Source organism: Colias croceus, chromosome 4 (genome assembly GCF_905220415.1).
Source record: "Colias croceus chromosome 4, ilColCroc2.1".
Classification (NCBI taxonomy): Eukaryota; Metazoa; Arthropoda; class Insecta; order Lepidoptera; family Pieridae; genus Colias; species Colias croceus.
Window position 1 is genome coordinate 8,968,054 of NC_059540.1, and position 19,752 is coordinate 8,987,805.

A 19,752-nucleotide genomic window follows, 5' to 3' on the forward strand; every position below is an offset into this window, starting at 1 on the left:
TTGCGGAGACAAAAGTTGCTCTTGCGCGCTAGCTCTAAGTTATTAGTATTTAGTTGACATTAGACATCAAAAATTATGAAAAATATTTCAGAACGTATGTTCTAAAAAAATCTGGAAGTAACATTGAGATATACATATGGAGACGACACCGCCTACATCACTTATGTTCCGCTCAACATAGGCCATATGGCCTAACTGCACTCAGTCGCTTTAGCGCGATGGTCACGTTCATGTCTTGTTTGTTTTATAGCAAAAAACCATGAAACTTATGAAATGCATGCATTTGGTATGGATGTTTAGATAGTAATATTACATGACGTAAATTTTTATTGTGGAAAATAATAATTTTACACATTTAGAAAATATTGTACTGTGGATATTATTTGAAAAAAGGTGAAAACATTAAAATATGAAAATAAAATACATAGGTACCTACGTTACATAATTTTGTTTTTGTTACATTGGTTGGTTGGTTGATTGGTTTAAATTGAAAAGTTTTTAATTGATAAGTTTAATAATTTATTTATTACATTAATTATATATTTTTTGTTACATTTATTGTTCTTAATTGGTAATAGGCAGAATATTTAGGAATTTTCGCCTCTATGGCGGTGAGTTGATGACATCGCTTAATCTATCACTATCTTCACTCTCGTCGAGGTTAGGCGAGGGAGCGCGAGCACAAGAGTGTAGTCGGAGTCCTAGCGTCACATCGCCGTGCCTCGTCTCGCCTCGTCTGGTCTCCATCTGGAGTCGGTGTTTGAGCGCGAGTCAAAGGACGCGAGGCGCGAGAGCAGACGAGGTGAAGTGCGGCGTCCACATTTTCGCGTTCAGTCAATCAGTATATAGATGCTATATCATGTTATCCACCATCGCCTTCTTCTGCAACGCTTTTTAACTTATAAGTGTGATATTATACTTTAACAAAATTTATATACGCAAAGACGCATAGAGTAGCGGCACTTGTCACTTCGAACATGTCCATTATGCTCGCGACACAGAGAGAACTGAACAAAGGCGAGAGTGAAGATGGATACAACGTCGCGTTGTCTCGCCTTGTTTAACCTCGCTAACTAGCCGCCTCTATACGTAGTAATTAGCTCAATGGGACGTAGAAACCATTTTTTCTTCTAAACTAATCTGATTTCTTGTTCTAAAATGCTCATTTCTTAATTATTCTATAAAATAAATACTCCAAACACTGTGAATATTCATTTGCAGTAGGTATTACTAGCAAAGTATGAAATAAAAAATGGTGATGCATTACAAAAATATATATAAACTGTTTCGTCTACTTATATAATATTCATTTATACAGAAGAATTGCTGATTTTAAACGTTTTAAATATAGTCGAGCCAATTTAATAGGCAACATTTGACGTCTATCAATTTTATCTTGGAAGAGATGTAACTTGCATAAAAACATCGATTAAAGTGAATTAATCGATACGGATTTTAAACATTTGTCAATCGAATTTATTAATTTATGATGATTTTTATTGACAAATCAAACAATCAATGCATTCGATTCTAGATGTCAGATTTCGATTTTTAGAGTAACATCTCTGGTATTTAAAAAGAAAAAAGGTTTATGGACACAAAATTGTAGCGACGTCAGTTCTTCAATTCAGAAATTGTTTATTATGTTTAGAATGGTTTATCAGTAAAATGAAATCTTAAAATTACTTGTATTAGTCATTATTATTATAAATATGTAATCGTAATTTTAAAAAGTTAAGCAAATGTGCAGTTCTAACAAAACGAAATATCATGTTATTCTATGTCGTCGTTACTAGGTTACGTTGTTGAATTTTGTTGAACTGTCAAATGTTGCCTATTAAAATGGCTCTACTATAGTTGCTGCGTTGACGAGCACTATAAGAAAATATTGCAAATATTCAAAGCAAATTTTACTCGTCAATGACCAATGCAAACGTCAATGTCATTAAAAATATAAACTATATCCTGTCAAATTCATCCTATTACCGAACGAAACTATTCATAATTTCAACAAGCAATGTATAGGTAAATAACGTTAAAATTTTATGCGATTGAGACAAATGCAGCAATGTATTCTTAAGTTGCGTCTTGTGTTGTAATTTTTCGTGTCGTGTGATCTTCGCGTTTAGACATTAGTGAATGTAATGGTAAATAAAATATTTTACTCTATTGGACAGTAGTTTAATTGGTGCTTAAATATTATTTTCTATTCCATATTAAAATCACGTGAACAATATTTAAAAACAAGTGGAGTGTTAAAGTATGTAAAATGTGTTTTGTGTAGTGATAACGTCAAGCTCAGCTGGTCCAACGAGCGGTAAAATTTTTGCGACTTTTTCTTAATCTCTGTAGCTCCTTTTCGCTCTATTTCTTCAGCGAGGTATGAAGTAATTTGTTATTTTCTTTGGGGTTGGTCGGTATCTAAAATAAATAACCAAACAAAGTAAATTTCATTTATGATAATAACAAATTTACCACGGGGTAATATTGTTATTAAAACAATGAAATTGCAAAAATCGCAGCATTAATTTATTTACTTTTGCATGATGGCCGTGATCCAGATTACACGTCCTCTACGCGCGCGGGAACTTGTGATATTTTTAGTTTATTAGTCGCGTCGTATGTTTTCAATGTTTCGGTCGCATATTCTATTATAGGTAACCGAATTATACACGTTTTCAGTCATGTAATCATGATTCCGTAAGGATAAAAAAGTTGAAAGTGATAAAAGTGCATCAAGAATGAATGAAAATAATGACCCGACTATGGAAGCCGGAGGGGTTCCACCGGCGCCGTCGTCAGCCTCATCTGATACGGCTTCAACGATAAGCACTGCTACGTCAACAATGCCAAGATCTGAAGCCTCACGACCGACAACATTTTCGAAGCCATCTGGTCTGAAACCACCGAGTAAAATTGGCCGACTCTGCTCGAATGCTGCACCTAAACCAGCAGTTCCTATCTCACCGAGAGCTGGTAAGTTTTTGTTTTAACATTTTTTTAACTGCTTTTTTTTCATAGCAGTCAGTGTAAATTAATTTGCTTGATTTTTTAAAATTTAATTTGACTTCTGTAGTTTTCAAATCATATTATAATATTCTTTACAAACTGCAATTGACAACTTCTTAAGTGAATGTAAACAGAATATTAAACTGATTCAGATAATTTTATATTATCAAATTACCAAAAATACTTGAGATTTAATAGAAATCCATTTTTCAAATGTAATTCCTATAAAATTCAAGTTTTGTCCTTGTTTTGTGTAATATGTATGTATGGATATGGTAAAAGCTAGTGCTTATGTTTCTGTTGTAAAAAAATTTATGTTTTATCATATCGTAAGATTCACCTTCATCTATACATATAATAAATCTGTAGAAGGGTCAATTCTGTACCATCTGAAAAAATAAATACCAGGGAGTGTTACTGGATCGATACCAAACCCAAATATGTGATTTAAAAAATTTTTGTCTGTCTGTCTGTCTGTCTGTCTGTCTGTCTGTATGTGAAGGCATCACGTGAAAACTAACGGTTCGATTTCGATGAAACTTGGTATAATTATACCTTATTATCCTGGGCGTAAAATAGGATACTTTTTATCCTGGAAAAATACGTAGAAAAAAATTAATCTTAATTTTTCAGTTTTATCCATAGACGTTGTTCTGTAGAACTGCGAACACACGTTGCGTATTATTATAGGCCTAGCCGTATTTGGGTCCAATAGATATTTATAAGATATCATTGTTAGAGTTACTCAAAATGGAGAAATAAACCATCCACGCGAAGACCGACATCCGCGCGGACGGAGTCGCGGGCGGATGCTAGTCATTAATAATACAATATGAATAAAGTATATTTGACCATATAAATATTATATTTTAAATACATACTTGGTTCATCAATTCTTAGCAACACATAAAAGTTAATAGGAATTGCTATGAATCAAGTTCTTTTTGAAATAAAAATTCAGTCCATTTTGATATTTATCAATATCTTAAACATTTTATTTACATGCAGTCTTAACTTTTATCTGTTTTTGATATAACCATTAACACACTTTACAATTTATATAGGTCTACCAGAATCTGATGGCATATTTTTATTTAAGAAATAAAAGATTTTCATGTGGCAACTTATTTGACAACTATCAAATTGGTTGTCAAATTATTTGTCTTTTTTGCAGTTGATGAATAATTTTTAGGATTTTGTCTAAAAAATCTTCGAAAATGTCGAAAATGCCGCTGCGATCACAAGCGAGATGTGTTGTTTATATTGTTGATAAGAAAACATTCGATGAAGAAGGATCCAACACATCACAATTTTCAATTTTGAAGATTTTATTGGTAAATTGGACTTACCCGTTTTGATACTTTAAATTAAAAAAAATTTATATGTAGGTAACTATAATATTGTTTGTTGATTAGAATATAATTTTATGAAAACTTATTACAGGAGTTTCCAATACGGCTATTCTTCAAGTCAAAGCTGTCCAAGTCAATTTTATAATGTGTATCTGTTAATACTTACGAAAATAAACATAGTTTTATTTTATTTTTATTTTATTTAATAAAAAAATATAAGCAGTTTTGATCTACATTATCATTATATCGATATTTTCACGTGGCATACTGGTAATAAATATACAAATATAGGTATGTGTAAATAATAATATGTATTACCTGTATACTGTATAAAAGTAATATGTATAATTGTACCTATATTATACATGTAAGTATGTACCTACCTACATAATATTAAGTGGATATCTCATTATTAAGTACAGTATTGTCCACTTAAGTAATGTGACTAATGATATTGAGGACAAAATAAAAAATAAGCAGTATCAAGATCGTTCAGTCCATTTTCCCTAGGGTTGCACACTCAAAATTTTGATTTCCCTAATTGCCATCAGATTCTGGTTTACCTATATCTTAGGTATCATGAAATGAATTGTACACATACTTACTATAGGGCATTTCCAAAAAATCTATTAGAAACTATGCCAACTAAAAATCATCACATAAAAATAGAAAATTCGGTGCATAAATTAAATACTTTAATTCGAAATAATGATTGTAGGAATAGTTTTATCCAAAAATTGATTGACAATCTTATGCTCGTTAGATGGCAACACAGTAGATATTTGAATAAAATAAATAAAATAAGATTTATCAAAAATTTCATACAATTACCATAATACATACCAATAATATTAGAATTACATGAAAAAATTATATGGTTCTTAGAATATTTCAACTTACATCACCTTGCTTATAATAAATATCTGATGCATAAGATGATCTCAGCCTAGCCATTGACCATTATAAAGGACAAGTTGCAAACAAGAATATTTAAAAGAGGCGTAAATTTATTCATCAAATCAGGTTTTCAATCGTTATTTTATGTGTGTATTCGAATTCGAACTATAAAATAAAATGTTTAACCGAATTGGGTAAAGTCGAAACTTCTTATTTTATTTTAACGATCACGTCTCAAAATGGTGGTTATCTTTTATTTATTTGTAAATGGCGACTATCGAATTTCACCCGTAGTTATTCACAACAAGTAATTTGCTTCGGTTTGTGCGCATCGATCGCTAGTATTCGATTCGATGCAGTAACACGATTTCTCTCCAATGTGCGTGATAAAAACTCTTATTCAGTAGAAATATTATTTCTTTAAATACCTTTGAGCAACATATAGCTCATAGCTAACTAGCTATAGTGATACTATTGTCAATTACGAAACAATTTCGCATGATAATGAAAAATTTGCATGTCGGTATTACTTTATCGTCAACGTCAGTATTTTTTTACATCTCAGTGTATCATGAATATTTGCGATAAAGAATCTTACTTAGATAATATAATCTACGCAAAATTGTTATCTTTTCATCTAAAGCAGTACAGGAGTTCGTCTGTAATTGAGTAACAAACGCAACAGGTTTATTAATGACTTCACTCGAACTTATATTAATTAGGTTTGTTAAACGTATAACACTTTCGAAACAATGATCCGGTTTGAAACGAAAGCAAGCACCTTGTTTACTTTTTTTAAGTTCATTGCAATCTATTGGCAAAAAATTACATCCTGTTCTGCTCTAGCCAATACCGGTTCTCGATACGGCCTTCGTTATGTTATTTACATAACTATAGGTACCGTTACTTCATCTCAGTTATGAGGAAGTGAACTGTAAAGGCTGTTAAATGATAATAGCTGTTATTAGAGTTGCATCGAACTAATGCATACCCAAACGAAAGTATGTGGTTCAGTGTCGCAGGAGTAAACATAGAATTCCTTTCCGTTTTCGTTGTAGCAATCTCAAGAATACGAAAGGCTTAACTAGATACGTGATGGCAAATGTTGATAGGCGACGATCGTTACGGTGTGTGAGCCATCAACCCCTTCTGCCCTATTTACTCGACCGAGACATATTTGCATCGTACAGTGCAATGCACTCAATAGCTACTAGAGCAGAGTAGGGAACTGTAGTGCTTATCTATGTAGGTATTATAACTGCATATTATTGTAGGTTTAGGTACTTAGTTATATGATATTATTATATTTATCACTTTTAGAATTCATCTGTTCATAGGCTTAATAGGTATGTTCTACAAACTAAGTACCCTTTTATCATATTTCAACACGGGTTTCGAAAGCCCTCTCAACATTCCTTGAAGTCTATTCCACCTTGAAGCAGATAGGTTTTAATTATTTAAGAAATTTAATTGAAATTCTACGAAGATGCAATGTAATTTCATATTTAAAAATGCTCGTAATTTCTCTAGATATATTTCTATGCATTTACTTTTACATCTTTAGCACACGGCTTCACTCGCGTAGTTTTCGGATAACTAAATAAATATGCGTTCTTCTCTTCATCTATATGCTGCGAATAGTTGTTTCTTTGGGCTCTGCAACGTAGCTTGTCATTTTATTAAAGGTACTTTCACCACAACTAACCATGACGATACGAAGATTTTACAAGCTCATGTATCAAATATGAATGGTCGTGAAAATCATTGAATAGTTCATAATGCAAAGTGAGATGACGCCGCAAAATGCGAATCCAATATGAAATTACACCAATTAACGATGTTCAGCCATAGTCTGGACTTTCTTTTCTCTTTTATATCCCATAGAAACTAAGAAATTAACGTTACAAATGAAGTCAGTTTTTTCTATGTTAGAATTGCTGTTAAATAAAATTGCAATGCGATGAAACAACAAGCTATGTTGGATTAAAGTTGGAACATACGCTAGACAAATCAATAGGAGCTTAATCAAATTTAAAGCTCAGACTTCGTTTTACTTATCTTGTGACTGCAGGCCGTAACTAACAACACTAAATGGCATCTCGACCTAATTAATGCCTGCTGATGAAGCAAGCACGAGCTATGTTTAAAGATTAAACATTTTGATAATCTCTTGTCACATACACGATTACATTAAAAATTTGTGAACATTATTGCTACTGACTTCTTCACGGGACGCACCTTTTATCGATTTAGCTTCTAAAATAACACAACGAGTTTTCTTACAAGGTTACCCTTTTTACCTTTTCAAGGGTGAACTTCCAAAGATTTTTTCTCTTAATCCTTCTAAAAGTTGTGCGTTAATAGTTATTATGTTTGTCGGTTATGAAGTAAATTTTCATTTCGCACGCTATGATTTTAGATACCTATTGTATGTGGAATTCTCATAGGATGTAATCCTACTGAGATCTACTACTTCCTCGCAGAATAACAACAGGTTGGCAACTGTTTCAATAACTATTGCGGATGCTTATGGGCGTTTTTGTCGCCTACCATCAGGTGATACGTCTAGCCGATTTAATTTAAAATTATTTAGATGCATTAGCAGCTTGAGCTATATCAGTTCTATGAATAATACCGTTCATTTCATTAACATGACATTTTTACATATCCTATTCATATCTATTAATAAATGCTTTGAAATATTTGCGCAAACACAGACTTCCTACTCAATCAAAGTTTTAATTTAACGGCTCTTTCATCGAAATTAAATAATGAGCCGTTTTTTTCTTTTCAAATTAATTGTCATCAATCAATCAATTTATCAAGGCCGAAACAAATAATATATTCAATAGTACCTACCTATGTACTATAGTAGAGCCATTTTAATAGGCAACATTTGACAGTTCAACTAAATTCAAAAACGTAACCTTGTAACGACGACATAGAATAACATGATATTTCTTTTTGTTAGATCTGCACATTTGCTTAACTTTTTTCAATTATGATTACATATTTATAATAATAATGACCGATAGAAGTAATTTTAAGATTTCATTTTACTGATAAACCATTCTAAACATAATGAACAATTTCTGACTTGAAGAACTGACGTCGCTACAATTTTGTGTCATTAAACCTTTTTTCTTTTTAAATACCAGAGATGTAACTCTAAAAATCGAAATCTAGATCTAGAATCGAATGCATTGATTACTTGTGAATAAAAATCATCATAAATTAGTAAATTCGATTGACAAATGTTTCAAATCCGTATCGATTAATTCACTTTAATCGATGTTTTTAAGCAGGTTACCTCTCTTCGAAGATAAAATTGATAGACGTCAAATGTTGCCTATTAAATTGGCTCGACTATAGGTGGTACAATCAAATAACATTTCTATGTCGCGTCTATTTGTGGTAGACTTTATTATAAGGGCAATAGGTGAAGGTGATCTAACAATGAGAAATACGATCGTTAATAATACTGTACAACTGAATTTATGTTTTATTATGATATAAGTAGGTACATCTGATACATAAAGTACGATTTAAAAAATACATCTTTATTACAAGGGTATTACAAATTGAATCAATTTCAATAAAAAATAGACTCTTTCCATTTGATTAGAATTCTGGTAATGTAACGTACCTATCTTAAATGAATTATAAAAGCATCAGCTTTAAAAAAAGTAATTCAATACCCATACATGCAAATGGCGTTCTATATTGATTAAAATATCTCTTGCTATTCATATAGCTGGTCGCTCATCGAGATAAATTAAATCAAATACGGTCTATTAATTACGAATTTCTACTAAATGTTACTTGTGCGAAGTTGAATATGAAACCAGTCATACAGAACATGTGATTGCATTTATGTTTAGTGCCGAAACTAATCTAGTATTGCATGTAGATAACCTTGAGGTTAAACGCGAACATTTCGCTTTACGACATAAAAATATAACACAATTTCAAGTACACGAATAATTAAATTTTAAGGAATAAAATTAGGTATATTATAGGGCGACCGACCATTTTAGACTAACTATATGCCAATTAATGACGATTATTAAATGCGAGTTCTCACAACGAAAGAAATACAAACGAAAAAAAATATTAAACAATAGAAGGATAAATAAAATAGCAGAGAAATTGTAGGTCTAAGCTCTAGTCTTTCCACACAATTTTTATAGATTTTGCGTTGCGATAGATCGGACCTTTGAGACAAATATAAACTTTTTATCGTAAAGCATAACTTGAAGGGGATGAAACAGAGGGTGGAATTTATAACGAAAAAGAGAGAACGAGAAATAATGCCAGCATGAAAATTAGTTTTTTTTATACATATATTGATATTCATAATGATCATATCTATACTAATATTATAAAGCTGAAAAATGGGTTTGTTTGAACGCGCTAATCTCAGGAACTACTGGTCCGATTTGAAAAATTATTTCGGTGTTAGATAGCCCATTTATCGAGGAAGGCTATAATAGGCTATATATTATAATATATATCATGACGCTAAGACCAACAGGAGCGGAGAAATGCGGGTGAAACCGCGCGCCACAGCTAGACCATTAATAATTTAGCATAATCTGTAATAGCATCATATCAGTTGTATAAGAGCGTAACCTATTTTCTGCTATTTTTAAAGCGGATCAGTTGCAATCAAGCGTGATATTAATGGTGTGTATCGTAATAGAAATCTTATTTATTTATCGTGTATAAATAGAGATATTAGGAATAAAAGGGCCAATAACACTGGTCTGCAAAAAAAATTTTTTTCGCGCTCCTTCTTATTTTTGCACAAGATTATTATAGAAGTGATACTTCGGAACAGAAATTAAGTTTTAAAAAATTTTTATCACGTCTAGATTTTTTGTGGTTTAATTTGAAAGAAACCCCTTTTTTTGTTCTAAGAATACATCGTTATTTTGATAATTAGGTTTAAATATTACAAATAATGTCAAGAAAACTATTAAAAACTATAAGATAATATTATTTATATTGTTTCAATTAGTAGTTTTCTCTTCTTTTAATATTTTATAAGGAGTTTCGCGACGAATCGATCAAGTAAAATCAGCAAGCTTTGCTGTCAACTTATTATCTATATTTTACTATATTTTCAGTTAGCTTTTCCGTATCTCCTCTCAAACTTCTGGTGAAATGTTTCATAGTGGTCACCAGATACTCTTTTGACAGCTTTAGTCTGCTTAATTTCATAATTTAATTCTTATCTAAGCTCCCGCATTTGTAGTCCCTAGAGACCACTCTAAAGACTAGCGCTTTCGATGTTGCGTCGTTTAAAAATTCATAACACGTGATTCAATTTTGCTTTATGGTTGAAATTATATACAAATTTTCATCAATATATCAGTACAATATAAAAATTTTACCAAATTATTAGGATAAAATCATCAACCTTCACCTTAAAACTTTACTTTGAACTGAGCGCAGCGGAGTCGTGATAAGAACTACGGAAGCCCATAAATTCCCTACAAATTAGTGTAAAAATAATGTCTTCAGTAGATATCGTTCTAGTTTTATAAATTCAAGTCGTTTTTGTGATGAAAAATATAATAAAGACCGAATAAAATAGCATTATTGCAAGAGAGACTACCAAACAATACAGAATTTTGAGGTATTTAAAAACAGCAATAAAAAAAAATTTTGACGTGATACAAAAAAACTGAAAGCAGATCTAGATTCAGCATGTTGAGATCTCCATGTTTATCATATTTTTATTCAAAGGAGGATTTCTTTGCAGACCAGTGTAATTATTCAATTTGGATATCCCACACAGAATCGTTGTTAATAACTTTACATTAAGATTGCATGCTTAGAGGCGTTTAATTAATTGAAATAGACATTATATAGTCACAACTTAGTCACAACAATAAATTATCGTAACATTAACATACCTACATGTTGGTCGAAATAAATATGTTTATCACATTAAAGTTTAAACAGACAATATAATAATATTTATATAATTAAAGTAAATAAATGAAATCGATAGATTGGTGAGGTGCATAGATACAAATAATAGGTATCTATACTAATCATATTTTGTGATATGTATTGGAATATAAATTAAAAAAAAAAACGACGTGTGGCACTCGGAGACTGCCGCAGTAAAGCTATTGCATGCTATGCCTTTGTAGCGACACCTCGCTCTGAATCGCGAAAGCGAAATTTTTTCGCTACAGAGGTATATATAGGTACAACTTTCCGACATCATCCATTGGGGCCTTAACGGCCGGCCAGTCGAGTAGACAGGTCGAGAATTCTCCCTTTTTCGATGGAGGAATTCAACCTTCCTTCCTCCACACCTTCAAGCCACACCTCCCCCGTCGGAGTGGGGGGGAGCGTGAGGTTTTTAACCGACTTCAAAAAAAAGGAGGAGGTTATCAATTCGGCCGGTATATTTTTTTTTTTTTTTATGTATGTACACCGATTACTCCGAGGTTTCTGAACCGATTTACGTGATTCTTTTTTTGTTCGATGCGGGATGGTGTCCAATTGGTCCCATAAAAATTTTATTCGGATAGGCCCAGTAGTTTTTATTTTATGAGCATTTTTGTCTGTAGGTATTTGTAAATTTTCCAAGTGCAAGTTTGAAGTCGGTTGTTTTTAACGCAGTTATCACTTGTTAGTTATGAAATCTCTCGATTCGGTCCCCACGCTCAAGGCCCGCGATAGAAGCTATGCAATAGCTTAAAAAATACTTAAAGAAAATTTGTACCTCCCTAAATAAACCATTATCTATTCCCTGTCAATTCTATCTGAATGTTTTACGGATTAAACTATTCCCATCGGAAAAAAAATAACAAGTCAGCCCAGAAACCTTATAGCTTACATTAGTTCTAGTGATAAAATTAATTTCTAATTTGTTTTCAAATATACTCTAGTCTCTATCTAATCTTATATCTAATCAGCGTTTAGACAGCCATTTAAATCTTATATAATTTAACGTTAACTATAGGCAGTTAATTAGTCACTATCATTTATGTTTATATATTTACTTCTATGTTTATGCGCATAATGCAGTATTTTACATAAAATATAATATATCAGATGTAAAAAAGTTAATTGTAGGTAGGTATTGTTTTACGATAATGAGCAGTGAAAACCCTGCAACAAAAGATACTGCGGATAATCTGCGTCCTTCCTTCCCAGTCCTATAACACATAGTTACCATTCCAGGATAAGGTATTTCCGTTATCCGATATTATTTATTTCGCAATTCAACGTAACATAAAACTTACAGTTGATAAATAAACGAGGAAATCTAGTAGATTCATACTCTGTGTCAACTGTCAACTGAAAATAATCATGATGTAAGATAGGTATGTACTTACTACGCAAAGAAAACTCCAAGGCTACCAAGCACCGTGATAATAATAGCTTATTTATTGATGTATGTAGGTATCTTCTTATATGTGAGGCATAATATGAATTATAATTTTATCAATATACAAACCTATTTTACATAAAATGTAAGAAACTGAAACTTAGACTATGAAATTCAAAGGACTTAAAGAGAATATAACATCTTGAAAAAAATCTACAACATCAAAAGTGTATAACGCGAAAAGTGATTTTGATTACATCCAGTACATATTAAAATATCGTAGAAATTTTCTCTAGGTACCTACATGTAGAGATTCGCTTGCTCGTAACGTAAGATTAATGGAATTCCTCGTTCCCCGTATTTGATCGTCAATCGTCATACCTACATCATAAATTTTCCGAATGGATAATGTCAACGACCCGCATATGAAATGCTAGCAGCATCCTGTTATTCGATCGAATGGCAAACGTTGCCGCAGGTGATCTGATATTCCTGAAACGCGTTACGGCCTAGCGCTTGGCCGTTGGCGCAGGCGCAGAGAACACTCAATAAATGCAGTGGCTATAATAGCTGTGCTTATCATTAATTCAGTGCCTGAGATGCTCTTGAAGCTCTACACTCTACAGCGCAACGAATAATGCGTTCTACGATAGTACCAATTTTCATACTAAAGTAGCTTAATAATTTACGTAAGAAAATCTTCGGAACATTTTAAAACTTAAAATAGGTACTAGTTACTTTAGGTAACGCTGCGCTTGTTACCATTCTGTGCTTTAGGATATAATTTATTTAAAAATTAAAAGATAAACGAGTAACTAATTGCTCCGAAATTAGCGAGCGTCACATACGTGATAAGGAAATATTTAATATACATTTTTGATTATGCATTGTATTATTAACTTTGTACTTACTAACTAATAACTATTATAAAAATTTTACACAAACAGTTTTAAAATAAATTTATAATAGGTATCTTTGCGTAGCCCCTATATATTGTTTAGGTACACAAAGTTTGAAAAGTAAATTATATTATTATCGATCTAGTTATTAACATTCGCAATAAAAAGCATGCGGGAGCCACTTAAACTTCTTCATCAGTCAAACTGCTTTTTAAACATGCTGACAAAAAAATCTCAATTTTTGTCATAACATTGTATGTAATCATGTAAGAGACAAGTTTTATTAACCGACTTCAAAAAAAAGGAGGAGGTTATCAATTCGGCCAGTATATTTTTTTTTTTTTTATGTATGTACACCGATTACTCCGAGGTTTCTGAACCGATTTACGTGATTCTTTTTTTGTTCGATGCGGGATGGTGTCGAATTGGTCCCATAAAAATTTTATTCGGATAGGCCCAGTAGTTTTTATTTTATGAGCATTTTTGTCTGTAGGTATTTGTAAATTTTGCAAGTGCAAGTTTGAAGTCGGTTGTTTTTAACGCAGTTATCACTTGTTTTTCCCATTCATCTTATTATTTGTCGTTACGGATGACGACGTAAAACTTAAAATATTTGCCAATGTTTATATATCGCCACTCACTATTTAAAATGGGCTTAGTTAAGCATTCTATTTGTAATGTAAATAAATTATTTGATCCGTGAGATCGTGCTCAAACATTGAGCTCGCAGTCATACCCCGGTGAGCAGCAGTCAAAACAAACGTGGACCGAATCTCGCAGTAATGTGATACCTTCATAATTTTTAAGCTGAGATCGTCAACCACGATGACGTGTTTGTTTTGGAACAATCGCGATATTTCGTAACGCGTCACATGGGCCGCTTAAAAATTCGCATATTATCAAGACCCACTTACATTGATTTCGCCGGACGAGTTTTTTCTTTGTTTCCTATTTTGATACGTCGCTTGCTTTCGGTTGTTGTGAACACGCGAATTATAGGCAATGATTTCGACTCATAATTCGGACTGTTTCGTGCCGCGGCTGCAAAAAGCATCAGGTTTTCAGGTTCATTTCGGTATAGCTTTACGATTCATAATGACGTATTATTAAAAATCATACGCCATCTTTTATTGCTCATACTAAATGGTTAAATGTTGTCAATAACCTTTTCGTTTGCAAGGACAAATACATGTTGATTACCTCAACTCGTTTTTTACAAACGATAATGAATTTTGGCGTTATTTCCTTTACTGACTGATAGAACTGTGAGTTTTCATTTGTTGGTTTCTCCAAATGATATAACATTAATTAAAATGTCGATTTATAACAACAACAAAAGTGAAGGGTATCATTTATATAGATTACGGCTAAAGATAGTATTTTAATAGGATTTTATAATTACATCATCACCAGCATAACTTTTATCAAATCTCTACCTAATAAGGTTTTAGGATGTCCGATTTATCTTAATTGGTCATGTTTCACTTTCGCGTTGCGTTATGTGGCCTCAATTCGGTTTATGAAATCGGAATTTCCTCTGAGACATAAATTAACCCCCCATTGGTCAGGGATTACGGATTTGTGTCGGTACGTGCCTTCCGCTACCAACCCGGAGCGCAAGTCAAGGATTGTTTGAATACCGGTGTGCCGGTCACTGCTCCGTACTATGTCTATTTATTTATTTATTTTTTTTAATTAAGGTCAGCCAACAGTTGTTTACATCAACACATACATACAGAAACAATAACACAAAATAACTTATATAAATGCAACAGCTACTTAAAGGCTAACACCACATGCAAGATATTTTTTTTTTTTTTTTTTTTTCTAAAAAAAAGAAAAGAAAAACAAAACGGTTATGAAAACAAACACTTACAATACAGTTAGTATACATCTTAAGTTTAAACAGAAAAAAAAAGATTTCAAAAATAATTTTCTTAATAATCTAAATTGGATTAACATTATGACATTATGAATGAATTATATAATATAAGCTCAATGATTTTAAATTAAATTAATAAAGTGTTCATAGATTTTATTCAGGAACAATCTATGGCTATCAAAATTAATATCTGTTACATCACTACACTCATTCAAAATTTTAAACATTCTTAGAAGTGGCGAATTAGTACCAAGAACAGTTCTTCGTAATGGAGGGTAAAAAGGTGTAATACAGCTACGGGGATACCTATATGGCACGCGAAATCTAATTTGACTCAACAAACCGGGACAGTCAATTTTATTTCTTATAAGTTTGAATAAGAAAGAAGCATCAATAATGTTGTATCTAACATGCAAAGCACGCATTTTAAAATAGTTAAGACGCGACTTATATGAAGGTAGTTGTCTAAGCTTCCCAACAGAAAATGCTAAGTGCCATAGAAATCTTTTTTGTACTCTTTCTAGTCTTAGCATGTGAGTAGAATAGTGGGGTCTCCATACGGAGACCCCACTATTATGTCAATAAGTAATTATAATATTTCTCTACATGTCTATCTCGCGGGTTCGAGTTTTTTTACTTCCAGGTTTTTTGGGATTTTTATGCCAATCACTTTGCAGACAGCCCATATCAATAAGGTAATTGAGGTTATCAGATAGTAGAGTTATTAAACCATTAAAACGTTGTGTTTATTTGCTTATTTACGATAGTAAAAGAAGGGTTTGAGGGCAAGTGATATGAGAAATTATTACTGCTTAGTACTACTATGTATATTTTTGCAACATTTATGCGCATTTACCATATTATGTATAATGAAGTCAACACATTTAATAAATTTGGAATATAATTTTTTTCTCGTGAGAATTATAAAACCTTCACAATAATCATTAAATACCAAATTCGTACCAACCTAAGGCAAATAATATATCTGACTAAGATAATTAACCTCGTTTTAATTGCTTTGTGCGTTGCATAAATTTGAAAACAATACCTTACTTTCACTTTTATAGAATAGCTATAATGACTTTCAACAAAACATAAAATATTCAGAGTGACACTTTCGTGAGCATTATTTTAAAAAGAGAAACAGAAGCAAACGTAAGCAATGCAAACGTGTACAAAACAAATTGTTTTCTCAGTACTTAACAACGGCTATTTCGCAAGTTAAAATGTACAAAGGAAAGTGTTAAGTGCATCGCATTCAAAAGAGCAGCTGACTAAACATGATTCCGCAGTGTTGTAACAAGGGCCTCTTCTATGGTACTGTTGAAATATATTATGACATTGAAAATTCAATGAGTGTCTACAAATCATACGTAAATAATATGAAACTTACCTATCTTACGAAAACTTTATTTGTCAGCCGCATATACGGAAAAGGAGTAATAATTCAAGGCGAAAATAGTATTTATAGCAAACAGTATCAATACCATAGATAAAATAGAGACAAAAAAAAATTAATTAGGTAAATCGGTTTGAAGATAAAAGTAACTTTGCAAATAAAGTACATTTAAATAGGCTATCTACTTCGCTACCAAAGTTCTTCGCTACGAATTTACGAAACTATCGAATCGTAGTCGTTCTAGAGCCTGAATAAAATATGCAAATAGACTATCGTTCATTCATAAAAGATATTTTTGCCGGAAATGAAAACTGAAAATTTGAAAATAGAACACGTAATTTGAATTTTATGAAAGTAATTGCATGAATTGAGTTGAAAACGGTTCTCCGAATTGTGGTTTTAAAAATGTGTAAAAAGCGAATACAATTTATAGAAATAGAGTCTATAGTCATAACAATAGTTCAATGTACATATTATTTATGCTTAGTATACTGTACATCAAATAAAGTTTTGTTCAAATAATATTGAAAAATTATTAATATATCCATCAAAATATTGTTTAAATTCGTTCATGTGTTGAACTCAAACTCAAACTCAAACATTTATTTATTCAATTAGACTTCTTCGAGAAGCACTTTTGAAACGTCAATACATATTTTTATCATTTACCACCGATTCGGAAAGCAGTATCTATGGAGAAGAATCGGCAAGAAACTCCATAGTTGCTCTTTTAAATCATTTCAGTATTACAATTTAATTTTACAAAATATGTAAGTAACCGTACGTATATATTATCATAATATGCCAAAGAACTGTCCTGCGGTTCTCACGCGACAACCCTCCATGGGTTTTTATCTTCCATATATTCCTTAATGCTGTAATAGGCTCTCTGAACTAAGACGTTTTTTACATAATTCTTAAATTTAGCACTACTAAACTCTTTAATACTATGAGGAATTTTGTTGTAAAAAAGTATACCTTGACCCATAAATGAATTTTTAACTTTAGCTAACCGGTAAAATGGCATTTCAATTTTATTTCTGTTCCTTGTGCCATAACAGTGTCTATCTCCTACTCTTGTGTGTAAGTCTGCGTTTTTGTGTACATATAAAATATTATTAAATATATACTGTGATGGTACAGTGAGGATACCAGTATTCTTAAAGAGATCTCTTAGTGAGTCCCTAGCACGTAAATTATATATAGAGCGTATGGCTCTTTTCTGTAATATAAATATAGTTTCAATATCTGCAGCCCTGCCCCATAGAAGAATTCCATAGGACATAATGCTATGAAAGTAGCTAAAATAAACCAATCTAGCCGTGTCTACATCGGTGAGATGCCTTATTCTTCGAACTGCATATGCAGCTGAACTAAGCTTAGCAGCGGTGGCGGCAACATGGGCCCCCCATTGTAACTTCTCATCTAGTGTCAATCCAAGAAAAACAGTAGAATCCACAGGGTATAATACCTCCCCGTTTAAAATAATATCCCTTTTTACCTTTTTTACATTTGGAAGGATAAAGTTGTTAGTGTTAGTAATGTTGAGAGTGCATACTTATCTCCCACAAGCCGATACGAGATTTCACACGCCGTGATTACTTAAGCTTTTATTATAATTAATTAATGTGCTGTCGGTATTTTTTACTATTCTCACACGTGTTTATATATGGTAACATTATTTTCAGCGCAAACTTACACTAATTGCGATGTTGTCCTGCATTACCCAAACTTATTGCGTCTCTCAGATTGTCATTCATGTTTATGAACTCACCGTCACATTGATAAATGATCTGCGTAAGAAAACTTCGATGTTACATAAACTCATTCTTTCAACAATACAAACAGATTAGGGTATTACCGCAACGTCAACGAAATTAATGGTTTGTTAGGCGATTTATTGTAAAGCAGTGAAAGTTAAGGAATGGTTAACAATCCTCAATCAATTTGTCTCCTGAGGTCTTCATAAATAGTCGCAAGTACCAAGATGGATGCGGGTACCGTAATCGCAATCTGCTTTAGAGATTTCCTTATCCGTTTAACTTTCTTTGACCTCTAGGAACCTATTATTCATTTAAGAAACTACAGTTATTCGAAACTATTGTAATACTGATTTTAATGTTCACGTAGCACGCCATGTTTCGCAGGTGTTTTCGAGTTATTGGTGTGACATTGAACAGTGCTCTGTCGGAAATAGCACCGAATAGTTTTTTATACAGTTTCGGTGACAAATTCCATAGTTTTAATCGCATGGTTGACGTCATATTATCATGATATCCTCGAAGAATATTGAGTTTTCGAAAACCTTCAACTGGCGCCATTCGAAATAATAAAGGATATTGTTCGTGAATAGTGAAAGGACATCTATTCGTTGAAAAGGTGAACTCGCGCCTAAGAATTTGCAGAATGTTGCCTTTATCGTTGACCTATGATATTGTTATCGTTTGTATTACGACTGATATTCTTACCGCGATATTAAATGTATTCATGCACTAAATGAGTTTCAATTAATATATGCGATTTTAATTGACACATTGCGAGAATTATTGGTCCCCTTAAATTTTTTAAAATGTGGTCGTTTTAAAGATTTTACTTTTCAGTTTTTAGTTTTTACATATTACGTTCATGTACCTAACTAGGACAAGAATATTACCAAAAAAGTAACTTTTATTTTAATCACTTCGCCTTTAGTTTTAATAAAACATGACCCGCATGGCATTAACTATTACCACAGACTAATAATAATATACTACGCTATTACATAATATTATGGTGTACGTCTTCTTTTCAATGACTTACATATTTTGTACCTAGTGTATAAATAACAAAGAAATCTGTATAATTCGAAACTTAAAAAAACTTCTTTACCCTTTAAACGAATAACCAAATTATTTATCTTTATTACAACTATAAACCGGGTGAACGTTGTTGCCGCAGTTCAAGAGCGTGTAAATCTCCAA

At 32.1% G+C, this 19,752-nt stretch overlaps 1 protein-coding gene across 13 annotated transcripts in view; it reads left to right on the forward strand.

Moving 5' to 3' along the window:
• The first annotated feature begins 2,105 nt into the window (after positions 1-2,105).
• The window catches only part of LOC123691389 (CAP-Gly domain-containing linker protein 1), a 44,642-nt gene continuing 26,995 nt past the window's right edge, over positions 2,106-19,752 (forward strand). For 7 of the 13 annotated variants that reach the window (XM_045635740.1, XM_045635746.1, XM_045635750.1 and 4 more), the window contains exons 1-2: positions 2,107-2,380; positions 2,562-2,976. In XM_045635740.1, the coding sequence (XP_045491696.1) occupies positions 2,742-2,976 (235 nt within the window). In that variant the 5' untranslated portion in view covers positions 2,107-2,380; positions 2,562-2,741. Of the gene's footprint in view, positions 2,381-2,561; positions 2,977-19,752 lie in introns of all 13 variants that reach the window. The other 6 variants (XM_045635753.1, XM_045635741.1, XM_045635743.1 and 3 more) reach the window with 6 other exon arrangements.